This window comes from Saccostrea echinata, unplaced genomic scaffold, assembly GCF_033153115.1.
Source record: "Saccostrea echinata isolate AGI-Se365-2 ecotype Australia unplaced genomic scaffold, CSIRO_AGI_Sech_v1 ptg000015l, whole genome shotgun sequence".
NCBI classification, from domain to species: Eukaryota; Metazoa; Mollusca; class Bivalvia; order Ostreida; family Ostreidae; genus Saccostrea; species Saccostrea echinata.
This window is the reverse complement of record NW_026889764.1, coordinates 12101120-12118679: the sequence shown is the minus strand read 5'-3', so window position 1 is coordinate 12118679 and position 17560 is coordinate 12101120. Positions and strand designations below refer to the sequence as shown.

The window sequence follows — 17560 nt, the reverse complement described above, 5'->3', positions numbered from 1 at the left end:
TGATTTTGCAATAAGTTGTTTCATAAATTGCTCCCTAACATAGACGTGCGTAAGATATAAAAACGTATTGAGTTTCCGGATATGAATTACAGTGTCTAAAATAATCAATAAATTGGAATAAGAACTGAAATCTGTTTTGAATTTACACTGCAGTTGCAAGTGACACAATGAATTTTTTTCCTGCACTTCACATACATACATGTACCTATCACAAAACTGTTTTCGGCATTATAAAGTGACAAAAATCCAGGGTATCAGCACGTGAAGCTTGTGTCCATTTTGTTAGCATTCAGACATTCATAATCCTTGAATCAAATAATTTGATGATAATACATTACTATCCTTTATTGCAGTCCGATTTTCATATTAATGAATTTATTTTCATTTGAATAAAATGTTTAACAATTCATCACTGAAAACTCGCGGGAAAAAATGCGCAGAAAAGTAAGGGAAGTGTAAAATTGTATCATATACTTTTTCTATTTGGATTTTTTCTCTGGACTCTTTCTTGTGGAAATTCTTCAAAATGAAATACATTTTTGTGGCCGATTTGATGCTTTGCATCAATTTACTTGTTGAGACATTGTGTTTTTTTTTCTTTCTATACAATGAACGCCTTTCGGTGAAAATGCCATTTACGTTAGACAAACAAAAAATTAATAAAAGCAGAAATATTTTATAAATATTTTATTTTTTCTTTTCAATGGTATACTAATGTATTAATGAAAAGGGTACCCGAGTCATGAAATCAGATATTAATTTATTGATTGATTGTTTGTTTGTTTGTTAAACGTCCCTTCGAGAATTTTTCACTCTATTGAGACGCCACAACTTCCCGGTTGAAGGATGCAAATTTAGACCTGTACTCGGCACTTACGGCCTTAAAGCAGTAAGTGATATTTTTCTGCCAGCACTTTCTGCGACACGAGACCTCGGTAAATACGGTCTCATCCGAAGGACCGGTCTCCACGTCACACAGTGGATTCAAATTCGCGACGTTAGCATCAACTTCTCACTCCGCGACTCTAGAGCAAACGCTCTAGAAATAACCATTCACCACACAGGCGACAATCTGTAACTCCTAATTTCAAACTCCCGGTTGACCCATAGTAGAAGGAAAAATAATTCAAATTATGTACATAATTTTTTCAATTGTATTTTGACTTCATGCTGTGTAAATTTGTAAGACTTTTGACGAGAAATACGGAGATCATTAAAAAATAGGCACGGTATAAAAATCTGAATACAACGACAAAATGAAGTTGACGTCAAGGCGGCTCAGCGAGCATACCTATAATTTTGTATAGCGCTTTAGGGAATCTTATCCGGACTACATGACTGCTAAAACAATAACAATGCGAAAAAATGTCTAGGTTTGTTCATTGGTGTTTTGTTCTTTTTTACTGGTATATATTTCTCTTACAAATATAAGTATTTCAAGCAAAGTAAAAACAAAGGCTCTGGACGACCATCAATTATTACGGACTTTATAAATTAAGTTGTCCCGCGGTGCAGAAATCGGTACTGCGTAATGCTAAATAACCTGTAAGACTTTGTGATACTTCGTGTAACTTTACATTTGGGTAGCAACAACACACATTTTATTTCTTTTTGAAAGAATCGTTAAAGAAAACTTTTTGAAAGAATCCTTAAAGAAAAGAGAGATTTTTATTGATAGAATATTATACTAGTATGTGACGACAGAGAAAGAAGAGGTACGCTTCCCGAAAGTTCTATGGAAAAGATCTACGGCTGGTTTGACGAGAAAATTACGTAATGATGCTGTTCCAGTTCAATAAACATATGCAAGTCTTAATTTCACCGGGACTTATCTGATTATCCTATTAATTAGAAATTTTCCACATTTGTTTTATTTGTCTTTGATAGAATGTTGACGATTTCGATAAATTTATCTCTTTCTTTTGTGTAGTACATGTAAAAGTAAATGTCTCAATTATTTCCGAAGAGCCCTCTTACTCTCTCTTTTGAAAAAGATGATATAGCAGAAAGCTGACATCAATAAAATCTCACTCTGTGGCTTCTTTTTGCCTTGTAATCAAAATATTTAAAATCTGTCACTATTGAGCGCACAATGAAAAACACCTGATTTTTTCGCAAAGAACTTCTGTAACACAATTTATTTATCACTTGTTTTTTGATTGTATATTGTTTTCTCCTACACAGTATCCTCATAAGAGACCTTTCTTTATTAGAGTTTTTAAAGTAAAAGGTGTCTCACGGAGAATTTTTCACTGACACTTCGTCATCCAAAGTGCAAAATTCAAATACAGTACCGACCAGACACAACCTAACAGAAAGCGAACCCAAAGCGCACCCCGGGTTCGCTGCCTGGGTTCGCTTCGGGTTCGCTTGGGGTTCGCTATAGCGGACCCCGAGCGAACCCGGAGCGCACCCCGAGCGAACCCGCAGCGAACCCAGAGCGAACGCCGAAAGCGAACCCCAAATTCAGTAGCGAACCCAGCAAGCGAACGCGCGTTCGGTGTTGCGTAACTGATCTGTCAATCAGGATTAGCGATAAGACGTGTTAACCAATCAGCGCGTCGGCCGATCAGCATGCCAGTTTGTCATTCGATGTAAATAAAACATTCTACAAGCAAAGCATGTTTATGTACATGTACAGTGTGAAATTATTATTAACACGATTAAAAAAATATTTATATTTATAAATTAATATCTAGATGGCATGCTATATTTACACATTTATTTTCTTTGTTTTTTTTTTTAAAATCCATCTATTTATATTGCGTAAATTTATCAGACAAAAAGTTCTTTAATGTATAAAAGAAAATAATGGTTATCACAATTGTTACAAAAAAAAAAAAGAAAAAAAAAAGTATTTTTTCAAATTATAACATTTCATTATCTCAAGATACTGTGCAAAAGTATGTATATGTACGTGCTTTCATTCAATTATTTTATTTTTATAATTCTAATTTACATTTTTGTTTAAATCCAGATCAACATCAAAATTATTAATCTTCTTAATTGAAAAAAAGTTAAAAAAAAAAATAATAATAATAAATACATAAAAAAATGAATAAAGAACAGCATAAATGTACATGTACAGTATGTCCAATCGTAAACTGCTATAATATTATTTTGATTTATCTTTTACAAAAATATAATGTAAAGCTTGATTTACCTTGTTTTTTTTTTTATTATTATTATTATTATTATTAACTGAAATAAAAAGGAAAAAAAAAACAACGCGCGATTTACATGTACATTATTGAACGAACTAATTATCGGTATTAAATAAGCAATATAATAAGTCGTACAGTATTGTATTCTTTTAAATAGCATAACTTTAGATGATTAAGCATATAGTTAAGATGTTTAACGATTTTTTTTTCTCTGATGATGGGTCACGTTAACTGCCTATTGTGGTCATGATATTTTAATATCAATACATCAGATATGTACATTTTTACAAAAAAATTATTAATTCCCAATACTTACATAAATAATAAGTCGACAAATGTACACGACAAGATTGTCGGGGTTACTTTTTATCCCTGATACTTATTATTATTTTAATTTCTGCAGATGAATGAATTTTAAAAAAAAATGTTGATTTTTGAATTCATAAATGGAAAGATGAATATAAGTATTCATTCATTATTTAAGCCACTTTTAAAAAAAAAAATTACCCCCATACTGCGTATTATAAAATCCAATAGAATCAAAACTCACAGTCAACCTATATCATATGATAGAACATGCTGCATTCGATCATAAATTACATTTTTACGTATCAAAAAGAAAAAAAAAATTAAGTCGGAGAATTACATTAATAATTATTTGTAATCTAAAATACCTATTAAATATTATTTACATGTAGTCTCAAAAATATTTTTTTTAAATAATTTTTTTCCCCAGTTTTCCAAAGACGATTAATTGCAGCAGTAAATATTTTAATCTAAAATATCTATTAATAAGTTTTTTTTTTTTTTTTTTTTTTTTTTTTTTTTTTAATATCCACTCCTAAATATTTTTAACTATTTTGTGTAAAACGTGATCGTTCGTGTATGTTGTCAACAATAACATTGCAACCACTGCACATGCACATGTATCGATCGCCACAAAAACAACAATGATCGATTTCACTGCTGTATTTGGAATAAACAAGGGGCGGAGCTTACTGGCGGCAAGATTAAAGTGGGGTCCGCTTCGCGCATGAGTGCGTAAAGCGAACCCAGAAAGTGAACGCCGGGTTCGCTCTAGCGGACCCAGAGCTGACCCCGAGCGAACGCAGAGCGAACCCGAAGCGAACCCAGAGCGCACCCAAAATTTCTGAAAGCGGACCCGTAGCGGACCCCGAGCGAACCCAGAAAGCGAACCCGGGGTGCGCTTTGGGTTCGCTCTGGTGTTAGGTTGTGTCCGGTCGGTACTGTATGTCCTATTTCTTTAATCTTTCGGTGAGAATGTTTCGTGTTGAGTCTACAATTACAATTTCCCTTTGGTTTTGATGTGTCTTTCAACTAAAAGATTTTTATTTCTAGTATCTATAGTGCCTTAAATTTGTAAAAAAAAAAAAAAAAAGACCGGTCAAAACTTATTGCTACATTTGCATGAACTTTTAAGGAGGGATTTTTCTCTGGTTTCTGACTAGACGAAATAATCCAAGTATATATTTGCTTGTATGTCTTTTATACGTACTGTAATGTACTTAAAAGATCATATTTTTCTTTACCCATCATAATTGTACAATTTAAGATGAGTTTGAAATCTAGCAGAGACTATATTTATTTATTGGCGCAACTGCGGCGTATGAAAATATCTCCTTTTCTGCCTATCAAAATCACTCACAGAACAATACATTTAGTTAATTTTTTTAAACAATCAACGACTTAAAAAAATATTGAAATTAGCTAAAATTAATAAAAATACCCCAAAGTTTTAAACTATAGCAAATAATAATGATTTTCTAGACAAAGTACAACTTTGTTAGCTTTTGAAAGCTTCAGATCTAAAAACAGATTTGAGCAAAAAATAAGTAAAAAGTGTTTTTCTCTCTTACTAAACGGTCAAAGCTTTTTGTTTTCATATCATTTTGTATATTTCTATGACTACTTTACCATTTGTGAAAATAAAAAATATTTAAAGATAAGAAGTATATAAAAAATAAGTAATATATCCTGAAAAATTAAGAAAAACAGAGGAAATTCGGATTAGACAATATCTCTTTTAGTCAAATTATATCAATTAATTTGGTAGGATCATCTGAGAGACCCGATATGGTAACATCTTTTTGTGTAAAAAGAAAAACATTTAAACTTTTAAAATAGAAGTAGGCATCACATGATTAGCAACAGTAATTTTTTACTCTAAAAGTCAAGGGAAAAGATAGTGATCTTGACCTGACCTTGCTTCTAAAATAAAACTGTCAAATTCAATCTAACTGATACCATTACTTAGTGATAATGTCTTCTTGAATCTATGAAAATTTCATTAATTTTTAAATACAAGAAATATGAGAAGAATCCCTTCTTAAGAGTTGAAGACTCGATTTTGGAATCACAAACGTCCGCTATTAAGTTTGTGACGATATTGCAATATATGTAAGACAAACAACTACAAAAGGATTGTTTCTAAAATCAGAAACCAATATTCTTAATCAAAGTCATTGAATGAGCTTGATATTATTAAATTTAATGAGATTATAAAAACAAATATGTATGAAATGCATTATACATCGTAATATACAATTTATGAAATATCTCATAAATTTAAGGTTATCAGACTTCAATCACTGTTCTATCATCAAGTACTTTGTTCACAAAGTCTTCAATCATTTCACAAAGACATGCTCGGTTATTTCTTGTTGGATGACGATTACTGCCACTCTCCGCTAAGCTAGTCCAGTTTTTCATGGCATTCGTTTTCTGAAATTCTCCCAGTTTCTCTTCAATTAAATCTTTTACTTTATTCTGAAAAAAATGGATATCACAATCCTCTTTTTATTCATAAGGATGTTTATCGTTTACAGTAAATATATAAGCATGTTTGATAGTTGACCAATACAAATAATCAATTGTTAATAAAGATTGAAAGAGTTAGGCTAAAAAGTATTGCGTAGAAGTGAGGGTGTTAAAACTGATCTGAAATTACCTCGATTTTTTCCAGGTCTCCTGATGGCTTTTTTGACTTCAGTAGATATATCAAATGTTTCTATAAGTATTGGATAAATCACAAATAATTGAGGATGTTTTCATCAATGAAAGACAAATTTTGGTTTAGTATTTTATAATGGGTTCAGCTGCGAAAAATATTTTAGGCTCGTTTGTCAAGAATCCGATTTGAAGCAGAATCAGTTCATGCATGGATTGGGTAATCATAAGTAATCGTAATCAGCTAGCTGTTATCGATTATAGAATGATGTGTAATCATGAGTAATCAGTAATCATGCATTTTTTCTAAATACATGTTAATGAAATGTAATTGAGTCGATACTCTGGAAAAAAGTCTTGTAAACATATGATTATTTTTAATTACTTTATGATTAAAATTGTTTAAATAGAACTTCATAAAGATTATGATCTTGGTGACTTTCAGTCTGTAAATTTATTTATAAGTAAAAATTATTGGAAATATTTTTATCAGGTAATTGACCATGTAGTGAGTGAATTCTCTCATACTAGCTATGTTCTAAAAATCAAGACTTTGATTACACAAAATATGTGGTCGCCTGCTTGGCGAAGTGGTTAGAGCGTTTGCTCTTGAGTCGCAGAGAAAGGAGTTGATCCTTACGTCGCGGGTTCGAACCCCAATGTGTGACGTGGAGACCGACTGTATAAACTAGGTCCCGTGTTGCAGTAGGTGCTGGCAGGAAAAAATGGCCCTGAGTCCCAAGTATAGGTCAAAATTTGCAGCTCTCCACCGACAAGCGGTGGCGACTCAAAATGAGTGAAAAATTCTCGAGAGGGACGTTAAACAACAAACACACAACCAAACAAAATATGTGAATTAATTAGTAGTAAAATACAGGTGTACTAAAACTGGGTCAGCTTGGGTATAAACAATAGTGAAGTAACAATACTTGTTCAGTAAGTGTTAATTTTTTTCAAATGTACTCAATACCGCTACAAAATAGTATACTATACATTACCGCTAAATTTATAAGTATACTTTATAGCTACAATGCCTCTTCAGTTAGCCAGTGCTTTATGCGTGTACAAAGTACAGCATATACATACATAAAACATGTTTCCTCTGCTCACCACGGGGAGAGGAAAGTAAAAGATCTTTTTTCACTGTTTTATTTAAAATCCTTAGCCATTTTATTTTGAAAAACCTTTTTGCAGGGTTTCTCTACACATATATTTGAAAGTTTTATTAGATTTCGATTACAGGCTGAATGAATTATATTGAACAGAACTCATACTTAATTGTACTTCTACTTCGACAACATTGTGAGTGAATTTCATTAAATACAATTCATATTCTGTGCCTTCGCAGAAAGATTTGAGTATGTATCGGTACGAAATGTTTACTTGTATATGAGACAGAAATCAGATTATCAGATAAACCATCTGATGTAAATGATGATTAAATGCAATTAAAAAGTGTGTAAAATGAGTATTGATTTTAGAATATAATTTCCTGTAAAAAAAATCGAGTTTCTTTGCCGAACATTAAAAGAACTTATACAAAAAGAAATTTAAAAATATTGTAACCAAGAGTAATCACAAGTAATCAAGATTATATGCTGGAAAAGTAATCAAATGTAAACGATTAGTTTAAAAAAATGACTGTAATAAACTTGCAATTGATTACTTTTAAAATCCAAGGTATTTGTAATTTAATCTATTACGTTTGAAAGAAGTCGACCCAATCCCTGATTTTATGTAAATTTTATATACTTGAGAAATTGATCAAACTTCATCTCTTTAACAGTTTAATCTGACTACTCAACTGGAGAGAATAATTATATATATATTTACAATTCATAATATTTTTCCTTAAGATTCTTTGCAAATTAGAAAAAGTTCATGTCCTCATGAACTACCATGGAATGAGTAAGAATATTTCCATTGTGATGTGATTGAAGTCAAAGTGTAAACTCTTTTTTCAGAAATGATCTTTGAATGTCAAAAATATGTGGCAAGTCATCAGCAAAATAATGTAAGTATAAGATATGACTGTAATTAATTTTATTATCGGTTCTTAGACTTTATCCAGCTGTAAAATTAAAAATGTGTACTTATCCGGATTGTTTGTGGTACTGTAAAACGTCAATGAATATACTCAAAAAGAATATAAAGTTATCAGCAAGATAAGAATAAGACATATAGATACCTCGCATTCTGTAGTATCGTATCTGTAGAGATAAAGCTGGGTTTTTTTTGTTAAGGAGAAAATATTTTTAACAGTTGTGATATACAAAAACTGTCGTGTAAATATGCAAATTAAATCATTAAAACAAAATATCATTTTAATTAAAATAATATCCAATGACCTTAGTGGTCTTATTTAAGATAACAATGATTCAAAAATGCTGGAAAATGATTAATGGTTAGTAAGTTTTTCTCGTCGTCATAGAGCATATGACGATTGCCAGCATTGTGAGAAAAGTAAATTGATGCGCGTCACATAAAGTTTCCTACTTCATTTTTATATTCTTTTTCTTCTCAGAAAAAATCCGATTTTCCAAATTATTAAAATTCACAGCACTATCGTCTATATTAAACAGACATATGAGTGTTATATGTCTTTTCAAATTAGCACTAAGAAAATTCCGAGAATGCAATGTACAATTTCGATAAATAAGAATATATATATATATATATATATATATATATATATATATATATATATATATATATATATATATATATATATATATATATATATATATATATAAACAAACGTATTACAAAATCATGAATAAATCTAAAACAACGTTTAACCTTTAAGCATCAAACACTGATATCAAATTACAAATTAATGCTTTGTACGGTTGATAATATTCATTTGCAAAATTGAAGAACACGCGCCGATTCGCCTGACACAATGTTATTATATAGCCGATTTTATGGGGCTACGAAGAAAATGTTTTAAAGATATACATACAAAATTACACACTTCTCTGAAAACGTTCAATGTAGTTATATTTTTCCTATAATTAAGAAACGTTGCATGTTAAACAGAATGATGAAATATAATTTTGTCTTAGAAATATTCTGAAATGAATTTTCAAGGATACAGTAGGTTTGGAAAGGCATGCGTTGTCAAAGTACACAAGACATTTACTTTCCTTGTAAAACATCAGATTGTGTTTAAGCACTACTGAGTGGACACCTTTTGAAAGCTATAAATTAATATTTTAGAAAATATAACAGTAGGGAATTAAAAAATAAAAATATACTGACACAAAAAATAAACGCAACAAGTAATTTACTACAACTACATGTATGTGAATATTTTCTATCTAATGTTATTCAAAATTAAACATTTATTCAACTATAGCGTGCAATCCGCCATGCCCAACAATTGCAGCTCGGATGCTACCTAATCCGAAAAATTTGACGTTTTCCAGACGTTTTTCACGATTTTGATATCCGTCGTACTAGGAAATTAAAACGCCAGAACCGGAGCCACTATGAAAAGAGGAAATTCGCAGCCTCCAACCGCAGGTGGCATTCAAATCATTGACCGTTTTAGATTGTATATGATATTTCATAGGCAAATAATTTCAATCTTTGTGAGATTTTTACAAATTGTGCAGATTCTACATAAAGTATATTGTAATGTTGATAAAATATCAAGGAACATTTTGTTAATGTTAAAACCGAGATTTAATTTTTCATCTTCCTATTTTTGCACTATAGGCATTTCGCTCGCCTTGTTCGCCATCGCCAATTACAGACACAGGAAAGTTGAAGATGTTCTTACATAAGTACAAAATTATTGAATTTCCTAATATCTTATATTTTTCTAAAAGAAGATGCGTTTCTTTTGCGTGTCAATATATATACATATTACGCAAAACATTTGAGAGAGAGAGAGAGAGAGAGAGATGTCCTACTTACGACTCTTCGACAGACATAAATAATAAAGTATCCAATCGGGAATATTGAAATCACCATAGACGAACCGACTGTTAGTATTATCAGATTAAACATATTATATTTCTCCTTTTCGTAACTAAAGGTTACACTGAAGACTATCAAACAGCCCTGAACGGCAAAAGCTGCTAGAAATAGTAAAAACAAAGCCATGCAACGCCACTCCACTGTTGTAAGAACTTGATAATTCCTGAACAGGAATTTGTTATTTAATGACTTTGTAAGAGTGGTGTAGTGGTTTTCAAGCTGAAATATAATTAAAAAAAATCATATGATGTGTTGTTAAAATATTCTAGAATATTTCAAAGTATCATACTGAAACGATTTGCGAATTAAAAGAGAAAAAATATAAGACCTGTTTTAGATTAATGTCAAACTGAGTAGCTTTCCTTTGCTCATATTTCTCCAAAGGTGAAAATCTGAAAGCAAGTCCATGGATAGCAAATTTGGCTTTTTCTGCTACTTTTTGGCATATCAAACCACCGTTGTGTCTGGAAACTAAAAAACAATTTACAAGATTATCATTTTCTTGTATATATATATATATATATATATATATATATATATATATATATATATATATATATATATATATGTATGTATATATATATATATATATATATATATATATATATATATATATATATATATATATATATATATATATAATGAAATGTACACAAAAGAATCATAAACAATTTATTTTTTTTTTACAATCATGGACGTCACATGAAATGAGCATAATTCATACAATAAATTTGTGTGATTTTTATTTTGATATATACCGGAAAAGGTATCCATTCACACTAGGAGATTGACCGTGCAATAGCTTTGTAAAAGTGACTGTAAGTGTACCACGTGACTACCAACCTAATTGCTTCAAAAGTCGTCAGTTCAAATCATTGGGTTTTCTTTCTTGTAATGAAATATACAATTCATCGACGGTTTACGCGCCGCAATCTTGTCACAGTCATAATTTGTAACAGACTCTTTCTAGGCATCGCCCAAATATCACAATATTCAGTTTGGTGATTGAGGTGCCTTGACTTTAGTAATTTAATCTTATTTGATACAGTTTAACATCAATTAATAACTTTAATCAGTGAAATAATTGTAATAACGTCTAATTTTCATATATATTTTAGGATGAGGAATCATACAACCTTGATTCTGTCGTTGACTGAATTGTCAATCAATGGTCACTTAAGATTCCTTTCAGTGGCCATGCATTCAGTTTATTTTACTGACATCAATGTCAAACAAAGGGTATGATTTTTCCTGTTACTAAATGTGGTCATTGCCGTTGATGAGTTTGTACCTATTTCAAGGTACACGTTGCAACTACTGAGATATAGTGGTGGGTAAATGCAATATGTACGAAAATAAAAATATAAGTGGTATCAACTTTCGTATTAATAGCATTGAGCAAGGCTTCATATCAAAGGACATACCTTTTCTGTTCAAATGTAATGGATCCAAAGTTCCTATAAAGTTATACAGAAAAAAATGTTAGGTGTCTTCTTAATTTCGTGTAGAGAAATTTAAAATAATTGAATGGTGATACAAAACGAATAGCAACTTCTTAACAACAAAATGAAATATATCTTACTTGAACCTCACCTGTACGATTGAAGGCATCATAGATTTTGGCTGCAACATCCTTTTCAATAACTTTGTCTATATAAACTATTGACTTCAAGAAAGGGGGCAATTCTTGCACAGGGTTTAAAAGTACCGGAATGACATTTAAATTATTAACATCAGTAAATGATAATTGACAAACTTCGCGGGCTTCTGTTACACACCAATGCCTTTTCAAGTAAGATGTACTCAGCAGTAAGAGGACCTTAAGGCTGCACTCCATTTCATAGTGAATATTTTGGTCTATACTTTTACCAGGTGTAAAATCATCATTACAGTTCATACATGTAAGGTTGAATCTTTCTGTCAATTGTTCGGTAATATTTCTTGCTTCTTCTTTATCCTCTGAACAGTAAGAAACAAACAAGTGATATTTCTTCCCGGGTGGCAGGGGTATGTGTGGTACTTCCTTATCTTCTGGCGATGGGTCTGGAATCTGGCTTTCCTGGACCAGTTCCTTCACCTGAGTTTCTGTCTCATTAAACCTTTGGAATCCTTCTCCTTCGGTTTGGTGTTTCTGTGATTCTGTATTCAGCAAATGAAGAGAGAATTCAACCTCAAGATCAGATTCAAAATTTCTGTTACTGGTTAATAGCGGGTAGTTTTCGAGATCTGTCATCATAATAATGTTTGGTTTACAAAAATACTGCGTATCTCCCTCAGTGAAAAAGGTATTTATGTTACCTGAAGCTTTTTGCTCTGTGGTATTTAAATGGCTTTGTTGGGTTTTAGTAATCTAGTGCAGGTAAATCACGTGACTGTGACATCTAGCCTATATCAACATATTTCTAATAGAGCATCCAATTTTTACAAACTTGTCTTTATATCGACAATTTAGATATCTTTATCTTTATCTTAACAAGCACCCTGGTATACGTTGACATAAAATAACTTTAACTTATCTAATAAATAATCATTAAATGTAACCGCTATCTCAGCGAGTTTTCATTATAATTTATTATATTCAGAAGTCAATCAAAGTTTTTGCCAGTAGCTATTAAAATTTTCTTGGATGTCTTGTAGCAATGTAAGTTATTCTATAATTGTGACTCGGAGTTTTCAAAATCTTTTCCGACCAAAGTGTATTTTATAGGGATAAAAAAAAGCATTATCCTTGGTAATTTTTTATCCTGTTCATGTAATGCTAATGCTTCATTATGGTAAGGCTTGTTAATTTCTACCACTGCCAAATATGCTTGAATGCAATAAGTAACTGCAAGGCAAATTGAATCCAAGATTGGCTATGTATGCATAAACCTAGGTGCTCATCTAAGGAAACAATTTTGTTGGAAGACAAACAACGAATGCATTCGATAATTTCCAGTCAAAACTCATATTGCGCTAGATATTTAGTCGATTTTCCCCTGAAACCTCAATAAATTTACAAAATATAGCCCTTGTTATTGAAGATCCCAGTCGTAAGTATCAAAAGCAAGGTGCAATGTGTCCTTCTTTCAGAAGAAACAGATCACAATATGTCATTTGTGTTCTAGCAAACAGTCAACGTGGACGGCACACTTGTTGACAATCGTACAAGGTCTAAAATCTTGGATCCTGGATGTAATCCAGCCCCTCGATCTATGTGCTCTTATGATAGTATTATATATACATAGTATTATAGGCGTTTTTACCGTTTTTGACCGGGTTAGCTAAATACGTTGCCGGTCTCGTAAACTCCATTCATTATTCACTTTGACGGTCAAACGGTCCCTTCCAGACCCCTCCCCTGCCTAAAGATGAAGGTCATAATATGGGATCTGGATGTTACCAAGCCCTTTGTACAATGTTTTCCTTTTAAGAGTATTATATCCACGGCCACTATTTGGTAAGGCTAGCTATATTGGTTTTGGATCCTGTATCTTTTGATTAACGGTAACTTGAATCGGGAACCTACAACAGGATACGGTTCCCTATTCGAAAAGTGAATGGTGAATAGTGAATAGTGAATAAGTTTCTAACTTCTGATTGCCTCCTGTTTAAGTGTCACATCTCTGTTTTAGTACAAATGAAAGCCCTAAGGCCAAGAATTATCTTAGACAAATTTGACAAAAATTGGCTGGGTGATTCTTGAGACATGACCTATATTACATGAAGTTGACCGCACAAATGGCCATAGCATTAGCTCTTTGTGCATTCGGCTCAGAGGAGCTAAAAAACATGCATAAAAGTACACGCTACAATTATGACTCCATAAAGATATTCATTTCTTTAAAATAATATAATAATAAGAAGTTATCGTATTCCAGCTGCCTTTCGGCATTTCTGATCTTCTATGAGGATCGTAGCAACGGGACCCCCCCCCCCCCCCCACGCGTTCTACAGGCCTGTCTATGCATTTGACAGCTTTCCAGCATAAGTAAGTTACATTAATTTGTTACGGTCACTGTAGCCTAGGGGTAGGCGTTCGCTTCGTGATCGAGAGGCCCGAGTATTCTCGTACGCCGCACCGTGTGAAACCTACGACGTATACACAGATAATAATTGTTCCTTCGCCAAGCGCCCTGCACTAGAAGTATTTCGGATGAAACCTTAAAAACTTTTTTTTAAAAAGTACTTGCAAGGCAACAATCCTATTAATTTCTTTCAAATGTTATGTACATTCCACTTGTATCCCTGTTGTTTAAGAAATAAACATTAAATATGTTAACATAAATTTTATTCACTTACCATTTTCGGATGATTCTAAAAACCAAGTTAAACTTTAAAAAGATCTTCAAAATCACGGGTCTTTCGGGTGAAACCTTAAAAACCAAGGTCCCGTGTCATGGTAGGCGTTGGCACGATAAAGAACTCTCTCTCTCTCTCTCTCTCTCTCTCTCTCTCTGTTTAATGGCCCTGAGTGCCGAGTATACCTGTAGGTCTAAATTTGAAGCCCTTCACTGGTATATGGCAACGTCTCTATATGAATGAAAAATTCTCGAAAGGAACTTCATACATTCAATCAATCAAATTGTACGTTAATGAAATATCTGATCCAGCCGGGAAACGGATGGAAACATTTATCACTTATCATGCTCATACATTCTATATTTATTGCTTTCAGTCAGGCATTTTGAAATGCTCTAACTTGTGACTAGAAATTAAACACTGAATTGCTGCTGTTGTAGCCCTACTTTACTGCTGCAATTTTTGTGATTTTATTAGTTCTACTTCAGAGGATTGCAGTTAATGGTTAAAGATGTTGCTGTTTTAAGTGGGACATTTGACAAAAAATATAAATACTAATTAAGACAGAGTATAAATAGATGAATTTAATTCTAAGAGGTTATGGAAACACATGGACTCGGAAAGATAAATTATGATGATGAGTGTTTTGCAGACCTGTGTGACTTGAACCAACTAGAAAGAGGAGAGAACATCTTTCCCAGTGAGGCCACAAAGCCACTTGGATATCCCCACACCATGTCACAGAGAATCAAATTGACTTTCTTTGCATAAGTCAGAAATTCGGTCGTTTGTGCCGTGATGTACGATTGATTGATTGATTGATTGTATTGTATTGTTGTTTAACGTCCCTCTCGAGAATTTTTCACTCATATGGAGACGCCACCATTTGCCAGTGGAGAGCTGCAAATTTTGTCCTATACTCGGCACTTACATCCATTGAGCAGTGAGGGATCTTTTTCTTGCCAGCACCTACTGCGACACGGGACCTCGGTTTATACGGTCTCATCCGAAGGACCGGTCTCCACGTCCCACAGTGGGATTCGAACCTGCGACGTTAGGATCAACTCCTTACTTCGTGACTCTAGAGCAGACACTCTAACCACTGCGCCACGCGGGCGACTGTACGATTGATAAAAGGTGTTGATTTATAATTCCTTTTGATTAGTGATGGTATCCTATTAAAACACACGTCTCAAAAAGGCATGCTTAGGCACAGGAATATACAGACTCCCTTCTATCTCAGCCTGTTACCTCCTTTTAGTCACTAGAAGAGTGGCTAAAGAGAGATAGAGAAGAGAGAGTCACATTGGTAGCAAACCAAGAAGATTCTACTTATGAGGAAGTTCTTGGTAGAAAGGGTGTACATCGCAAGGAGTAGATATGCAATGCTACCTTGCCAATTCCGAAGGTGAGAAAATCAAAGAAAGCCTCACTTAACCCAAATCGAACGAGAGCAGAGAAAGCATTCGACAGGGAAGTAAAGGCTAGTATCAAAGGTATATGAAGGACCACAAAGACAGCCTAACTAATCAGGCAGAAGATGCAGCAGGGCCTAGTAAAACCTTTTTATGACAACAAGGAAGCTGGCATGCACATTCAATTAGACAGATAATTCTGTGCGGGTAAAGATGGAAACCTCATAACAAAAGAAGGAAGGCTAAAGAGCTGGGTAGAATTTTTAGGATGTCCTAAATCGGTCAGTCTCCTCTATACCACCAGACATTCAACCAGCAGAATCAAACTACTATTTAGCACTGCTTTCCCATTAATAGCAAGAATAAAAGGAATTGGAAAGCAGCAGAGTGAAATGTTCATGAAGCTAGCAAACAGTAATTATGCTCAAAAGTCTATTAAACAATATTGTGACCAAGGCAAACAGAGGTGAGGACGTGTGTCATTGAAGAATGAGCATTCACTGCCGCTGGTCACAACCATTATGTGCTCCTTGACATAATTGAGAAAACGAAAGAAAGTGTAGACAATTCAGTGTGAAAATAATGGCTTACAATTCGAATGAAAGACGTCAGTCAACATTCAACTTTACGATAGATTGTATTTGCAAACAAGATCATTGTATCGACCATAGAACCCGCAAAATGTTGAGATTGTTGATATCCTTGTATCAACAACTTATTTGTCAGTACCCTGTCTCGTTTTAGAAAATAAATCGTACGTAGAACATGCTCTAACTAGGAAACATAAACTCCATTTGCTGGTAATAATGGTATATTGCTACATAAATAAGGAAGTTTACGAAAGGAAGTTGAAGTCATAATAAAAATTAATCATAATGTCTTAAAGTTTTTTTTTTTTTTTTTTTTTTTTTTTTTTTGTGTTTGCAATCAATATCTTTGTAAGCCAAACATTCAATTGTGAAACAGATCTGTTAGACTTTTTATTGACTTATATTTTGATCAAAATATCAAATCAACGAAAGGAAAATGAATATAAGTAACTGATAAAACGTCATCGATATAATTATTTAATTGTCGAGGTGAAGGCCACAGCAAGAAACTTTTCTTTTCAGGTTAGTTTTTTGAGATCTTGACTCATAAGAAACCAAAAACATGTCAGTTGATAACAGAGCACAATCATACCCATGAAATTCTGTAAGATTATTGGAAGACTTGGTCCAAAAAATATATAGATCTTGTCAATAAGAATTTCAAGCAATTTTTTTACTATCAACCTCAGAGTACTTGTGTGTTGAATCAGAATGGGTTTTTAAAAAATAAAATAAAATTGAAAATGGTCAGTGTCAAGGTATGTAAATTTTTTTAAATAAACAGTTGTGAATGATGTAAAAGATCCTAGTCTTTAATTTATTTTGAAGAATGTTTTTTAAAGACGTACAACACACTTGGGGAGATAACTCTTGCGATTTCAATTAAACGTTTAACTTGACGTCACATTTGAAGTTTATAATAAAGCGCCAAAATGACGACCGAATCGACCCCAACGTAATTAAAAGAAAATGGGATTAGAAACTTCAGGTGGTTTCTTTAGAAATACCAAATCGTATCCTTAAATTGATTATTTGCGCTTTTGGTTTTTAAACCCGCCCCTCCCTCCATAAAAAGGGAAGAAAAGAAAGATTTTGTCTTAAAATTTCTTTCAATTCAAATGAATCTCGTATCCGTGATCAATATTAGCAGAACAATATT

The 17560-nt window shown here is 32.7% G+C and overlaps 1 protein-coding gene across 1 annotated transcript; it reads right to left on the bottom strand.

Annotated features, from left to right (window-relative positions):
* Window positions 1–5722: 5722 nt before the first annotated feature.
* LOC133187629 (uncharacterized) lies at window positions 5723–12348 on the bottom strand. The gene is made up of 8 exons (XM_061323048.1): window positions 11709–12348; window positions 11540–11572; window positions 10444–10586; window positions 10053–10334; window positions 9227–9331; window positions 8320–8355; window positions 6133–6192; window positions 5723–5951 (listed from the first exon to the last, which is right to left on the bottom strand). Exons 1-8 carry the CDS (start codon window positions 12346–12348, stop codon window positions 5760–5762), a joined length of 1491 nt encoding a protein of 496 aa, XP_061179032.1. The 3' UTR covers window positions 5723–5759.
* Window positions 12349–17560: the final 5212 nt, after the last annotated feature.